Genomic DNA, 6,882 nt, shown 5'->3' with positions numbered 1-6,882 from the left:
GTGACGATTTGTCGATGCTGATGCAGCAAACACACGCGCGCGCGCCCGCGCACTGCAGCTGGTGTGTAAATTTAGATCTGAGTGCGTCAGAGCGGCGGAGTGACGTAGAGAGCCGAGACATTTGCGGGTCTATAAGCTGCATTCCTGCACAGCTTCATCATCAACATCATCATCATCAGAGACACGTGACCTGCTGCAGGTCCTAAGGATTGATGACAGGTAGATCATTGATTGATGATTGGATTTGACTGCTGCAGTGAAGGAAACATTCTGTAACTGCAACACTGCCGAGTAAAAATACTCCATTACTTGTTACTTGAGTACTGCAGGATGAGGAGTAAAAGTACTCGTCACCTGTGTATTGATCAGCAGCACATTGATCCGTCAGAGGGGTTCCTAATATTCTGATCACCTCATGTTTGTTAATGAGTCTCAGTATGATGTCATCATGATATCATCACTAATAAACAGGGATACAGTGAAGTGGCTCCAATTATTTGTTGATCAGTTTGGGGCTGCAGCTATCAATTATTTTCATTGTTGATTATTTTCTTGATTAATCAAATATTTTGATAATTAACAAATCGATTTGAGTAATTTTTTAATTTAAAAGGTTTCAAATTTCTGTGCTTTCAGCTTCTTAAATGTGATTTTTTTTTTCTGGTTTCTTTATTTCTTTACTACATTTTCAACATTTTCTGACATTTTATGGACCAAACAACTTATTGATTAATGGAAAAAGAGATAATCAGATTGATCACTAGTTGAAATCGGTCCAAACATGTGGACATACGTCCACATGTTTGGACCGATTTCAACTTATGACAGGATCCATTAATCAATGAATGGAGAAAATAACAGATTAGAACAAAGATGAGATATTAATGTTGGACAGAATGTGTCTTCACTCCAGACTGTAACAGGATCAATTAATCGATTAACGGAGTCACGTTCACATTTAAGAAACTGAAGTCAGAATTTTATTTACCTTTTTTCTTTAAATGACTCTTTAATGACTCAAAACAAATAATCAATTAATTGATCCTGTCAAAAGATTAATAGTTGATTTGATTTGTGGTTTAGTTCTTCCTGAAACAAGTTGCCTTTGATTTTTAATGAATTATAAGTTGTTGTTGTTGTTGTTTTCAATTTTCACTTGTTGCAGTAATTTCTTTGAAAAAAAAGAAAAAAGATGAACAAAGAAGCAAAAATGTGTCACGTTTTAGAAAATCTGCTAAAAATCAAACATATTGATCCACTGATGATTAAAACTGGAGATCAATCAACATCATCCTGCAGGTACAAAGTCCACCTGTGTGTGTGTGTGTGTCTGTGTGTGTGTGTGTGTGTGTCTGTGTGTGTGTGTGTGTGTGTGTGTGTGTGTGTGTGTGTGTGTATGTGTGTGTGTGTGTGTGTCTCTGTGTGTGTCTGTGTGTGTGTGTGTGTGTGTGTGTCTGTGTGTGTGTGTGTGTGTGTGTGTGTGTGTGTGTGTGTATGTGTGTGTGTGTGTGTGTCTCTGTGTGTGTCTGTGTGTGTGTGTGTGTGTGTGTATGTGTGTGTGTGTGTGTGTCTCTGTGTGTGTGTGTGTCTGTCTGTGTGTGTGTGTGTGTGTGTGTGTGTGTGTGTGTCTGTGTGTGTGTCTGTGTGTGTGTGTCTGTGTGTGTGTGTGTGTGTGTGTGTGTCTGTGTCTGTGTGTGTGTGTGTGTGTGTGTGTGTCTGTGTGTGTGTGTGTGTGTGTGTGTGTGTGTGTGTGTGTGTGTGTGTGTGTGTCTGTGTGTGTGTGTGTGTGTGTGTGTGTGTGTGTGTGTGTGTGTGTCTGTGTGTGTCTGTGTGTGTGTGTGTGTGTGTGTGTGTGTGTCTGTGTGTGTGTGTCTGTGTGTGTGTGTGTGTGTGTGTGTCTGTGTGTGTGTGTGTGTGTGTGTGTGTGTGTGTGTGTGTGTCTGTGTGTGTGTGTGTGTGTGTGTGTGTGTGTCTGTGTGTGTGTGTGTGTGTGTGTGTCTGTGTGTGTGTGTGTGTGTGTGTCTGTGTGTGTCTGTGTGTGTGTCTGTGTGTGTGTGTGTGTGTGTGTGTGTGTGTGTGTGTCTGTGTGTGTGTGTGTGTGTGTGTGTGTGTCTGTGTGTGTGTGTGTGTGTGTAGGAAACACTACCTCAGTGGTGTTTGAAGTTTTCCTCTCAGACAGGAAGTGACATCTTCTTCTTCATGTTTCTGCAAACATTGACCACAGAGCAGCTGATTGATTGATTACCTGATACATTTACCGTCAGAATATGGCTGAGCAGTTGATCAATATTTTATTATATCATGATATGAAAGTAGATATCATCTTTGATTTTGGATGTTGTTATATTAAAGCTGATTTACAGTAAAGTGGTGTAATTTTTTAAATTTACTGTTTTATTATTTTTCTTTTCCACTCAGTCATGAAATCCACGTCACCGATAACTAATGATCAAAAATCTCACTGTGTTAATTGGGGATGTTGATTAATCAACTAATCACAGTTAAAAATGGAATCAATTAAAAACTATTAATCAATATTCTAAACAGGGCCTGTGCCTGATTTGACATCATTTTGTTTGTTCAATGAATTTATTGAACTTCAACTTGTGTTTAAAACAAGGAGAAAAAAAGAAATAATGAAAATGAGGGAAAAAAAACGTGTTGTGTCTAATTAATTATTAATAATTCATTGATTATCATTTTCAGCTGTCAGTTTTGTGAAAGCACCAACAGTCATATTGTTTGTTATAATCATTATATTTGGTCAAAAAGTGATCAACTCATTTTATCATCTTCCACCTGTTGGTGATCACAACATGTTGTCAGTGATCAATAACTATTAATACAGACTGACTATAAACAACAACAAGACTATGACGGGATCAATTGATTGATTAGTGGATAAGATGAGGAGTCTAGACACTTAAGGACATTTTCTTGGACTTTGATCAACATTTTCTGACATTTTATTGATTGATCGAGAAAATGTTCAAACAATTAATCAATAATGAAAATAATTGTTACAGGAAAGTCTTGAAAAGTCGGTCAAAAACATGGACGTGCGTCTTTTCCTGTGACGATGGAACAAAGATATTATTATATCATCAGAGTACTTAAGAATGTATTGATCCGGTGAAAGTGTTGATGATCGTCAAGTTCTACTTGAAGTTCCGACCTGAAAGGACGAAGATCCCAGAATTCACTGGATTTCACTCAAATGATCAAACAGTTTTTCATTTTTCTTCCTTCTTTTATTTGAAGATGCAGAGATTCAGTTGATTTGGATCATTTAGGTGAAAAACCTTCAAGAAAATCAAAGAAACAGAAAAAGAAAAATGTTAAATATTACACATAATGTATATTAGTGCAACATTAACATGAAATAAGTGCCAAAGAAAATTAAACACGTGAATAAACACCTTTATTTATTTTAAATATTCATATTATTAATATTACTAATATTTTAAATTATATTAAATGCAAATAAAGTGAATTTAATTGCTTCACATCAAATCGTATGAATTCACTTGTGTTTGATCACTTCCTGTGTTTTCAACAGTTATTCTACTTTAATATTCATAACTGACGACACTTAAACATTTTAAATCATAATGAAATATTTTTTAAATTCACCCATTTCTTTTACAGACAACATATTTTCAAACATTTAACACGGTGAGTAAAGCAGCCACACGTCACGTGTTGCTGAGCGACCGACCCGTGGCTTCGTGTCCTGCCGTCTGCTGTTGTTGGCGTCTCCGGTTGCACGGGTCCATTGTGAGTTTTCAATCAGGCGCCACCAGCCTCTTGCTCTCGTGGCGTCTTCACTGGCACCGTACTCTTCACTTCCGCTACGTAGCTGTGCGCGTCCTTTAAGGGTCCGGCCGCAGACGGCGTCACACAGGACGACTGTTTACCGCCATTATTCTTCAGCTCAGTCGTTTTGACTGATGTTTTATTTCAACCTTTGGTCTCCATGATTACGGGGCTCATAGTTTGACTTGACAATGATGTTGGTGATGATGTCAGTCTGTTCGTTCAGGTGCGTTCAGGTGTGTAGAGTCAGTGTTGGGTTTGTCTGTTCTGGCCGTCTGTAGAAACATGGCGCTTCAACTGAACTGAAATGTCTGCAGCTCTTTAACCTCGGTAGAACCTGTAGTCAATAGAGCTGCAACAATCAATTTAATAATCAATTATCTTATTTCTTGGACTTTGGGAAACACTGATCAACATTTTTCACCATTTTCTGACATTTTGTGGAGCAAATAACTAATCAATTAATCAAGAAAATGATAATGAAAATAATTGTTACAGGAAGGACTTGAAACATCTTGTCACTTCAAAATCTTTGGACCTATTTTTCAACCGACAAGATTGAGACAGGATTAATTCATCGATGAATCAAGAAGATGACTGGCAGATTAATCAATAATGAAGATAATCAATGGTTGCAGCCCCAGTAATCAACCTGATGACAAGTTCAATGTAGAGCTGCAACTAAAAACTACTTGCATTATCAATTCATCAGCTGATTACTTTTGTACTTCATATAACAGTGAAAAATTCTCCAAAGTGACATTTGATGTTTTCTTTCGTCCAACCAAATGTCCAGAACACAAACACCTCACACTTATTGAACTTATTGACGAGCGTCTGACTGCTTCTGTTCGCCATCTGAGAACAGTTTGACTTTACCTTTGACTTTGGTTTCAGACTCAGAACGTTTCTGTAATGAAGAACCAGAAAATGTTTGATGTTTCTGTTTGAAAATGACTGAAACGATTAATCAATTATCAAAATAGATTTCAGTTGATTAATCGATTAATCTTTGCAGCTGTAGTTCATTGTAAGACAGATCTGAATCAGTCAGTGTTCAGGTGAGGAAGCTCCTCACTCTCTCAGCCAATCATGTTCCACCATGTTCACCTGTGACATCATCAGTCTGTCATGAACCTGGACTAACTGTGTGTGTCTCTCCCACAGGTCATTTGACTTCTTGTGGAGGAGGGGCTTGTGGTGGACCGGACGTCTGAGGTGAGCTGAGGATCATGGGAGATGGAGGCCCCCTGCAGACCGAGGGGAACGCCCTCCTCAAAGCCGTCTTCCAGGGGAAGCTGAGGCTGACCCGCCTGCTGCTGGAGGGCGGAGCCTATATCAATGAGGGCAACGAGCGTGGGGAGACGCCCATCTCTGCTGCCTGCTTGGCGAGCTACGAGGACCCGCAGACCCGGCAGAGGATGGTCCGGTACCTGCTGGAGAAAGGCGCTGACCCGAACATCCCCGATAAGAGCGGGAGGACGGCGCTAATGCACGCCTGTGCCGAGCAGGCGGGGAGGGAGGTGGCGTCTCTCCTCCTGGAGAACGGCGCTGATCCGAGCCTCAAAGACTACTCCGGGTCCTCTGCCCTTGTCCATGCCATCAATAAGGGGGACCGTGAGACCCTGCAGGTGCTGCTGGATGCCTGCAAGGCCAAAGGCAAGGAAGTGATCATCATCACTACCGACACATCTCCGTCCGGCACCAAGAAGACCCGGCAGTACCTGAACTCGCCACCCTCCCCGGGTGTCGTGGACAAACTGTCTCCAGCCTGCATGTCCCCCTCTGATGTCGAGATAGGGACGTCCTCGCCAGCAGGGGATCGGACAAGAGAAGAGGACAGGATCTTCAGCTTCGCACTTACGTCTGCGCTCCCTCTACCTGCAGCCCGACCACCACCGCCACGTAAGCTACTGAAGAGGCTGAACTCGGAGCCCTGGGGCCTTGTGGCCCCCTCGGTGCTGAGCGGTGTCCCTCAGGACAGGGGCCCTCAGGACCGGGTGGATGGCGGTCTGGAGGAGGAGGGGGGCGGCTGTGACCTAAACAGAACCATCACTGAGATCAACGGTCTGTCCATCGCGGAGCCTGTCAGACCTCTGTTGTCACGGCGACACAGCATCGAGACCCACGACCCCTGTTCCCCCAAACTCATAGACCGATCCTGCTCTGAGGACGTGGCTGGGTCTTCCTGGGCTGACAAAGTCCAGCAGCACCAGATTCTGTACCGCAGGAACACAGCCCCAGAGTCCCAGGAGAACAGTGGGGGACCAGGGCCTGCAGCCCGGGTCCTGGCTCACCCCAAACTGACCCGGATGGAGCACTATGAGTCCGACACCCACCTGTGTCCAGAATCCAGCCCCGGGTCTCCAGATTCTGGTCGGATATCTGTGGAGCGGAGGAGGTACAACGCATCCCCCCTGTCCCTGGTCACCAGCTCCTCCAGGGAGTCTCTGGAGAACATCCCAAACTCAGTGTCCCCCCTGACCCGCAGGCGTCCCCCGGGGCTCCTGGAGCGTCGCGGCTCTGGGACCCTCCTGCTAGACCATATCTCCCATACCAGACCTGGCTTCCTGCCCCCCATCAACATCAATCCCCACAGACCTATCCCGGACATCCGGGCCAACGGCAGGCCTACGTCCCCCGTCCACTCTGGGCACAAGATCCTGGTCCCGGTGGCCCCGGCCTCACCCAAACGGGGGCCAGACCTGAGGATGAAGAAGAAGCTGATGAGGAGGCACTCGATGCAGACGGAGCAGATGAAGCAGCTCTCCACCTTCCAGGAGATCCTTGCTGAGAAGGTCATCGAGTCCAATGGGGACTGAGAACAGGATGCAGCAAAGCATGATGGGTAACTGCAGAGACCACCAGTGATGGACTCACATCCAAAACCGTGATCTGGTCTTTATTGAGAGCTACACCAACAGGGATTTCATTAATCTGAGAGAAGCTTTGATCCACTTCAGAAAACAAGTTTTAAAACACAAAGCCTGATTCTTAAACAGTTCGGACGTCGTGTAAAACAGAAATAATGAAAACGGGTAGAAGTCGATGCTAAAGTGTCGATTC

At 43.7% G+C, this 6,882-nt stretch overlaps 1 protein-coding gene across 1 annotated transcript in view; it reads left to right on the top strand.

Annotated features, from left to right (window-relative positions):
- Positions 1–6,882, top strand: part of ankrd34a (ankyrin repeat domain 34A) — a 7,146-nt gene extending 264 nt beyond the window's left edge. Inside the window, exon 2 of the mRNA XM_084714253.1 lies at positions 4,984–6,882. Within this exon, the coding sequence (XP_084570379.1) occupies positions 5,049–6,638 (1,590 nt within the window). The 5' untranslated portion in view covers positions 4,984–5,048 and the 3' untranslated portion in view covers positions 6,639–6,882. The remainder of the gene's footprint in view (positions 1–4,983) is intronic.

The sequence above is a fragment of the Lutjanus erythropterus genome, unplaced genomic scaffold (genome assembly GCF_056507025.1).
Source record: "Lutjanus erythropterus isolate fLutEry1 unplaced genomic scaffold, fLutEry1.hap2 Scaffold_170, whole genome shotgun sequence".
Taxonomy (NCBI): Eukaryota; Metazoa; Chordata; class Actinopteri; order Lutjaniformes; family Lutjanidae; genus Lutjanus; species Lutjanus erythropterus.
This window is presented reverse-complemented; position numbering and strand designations above follow the sequence as displayed.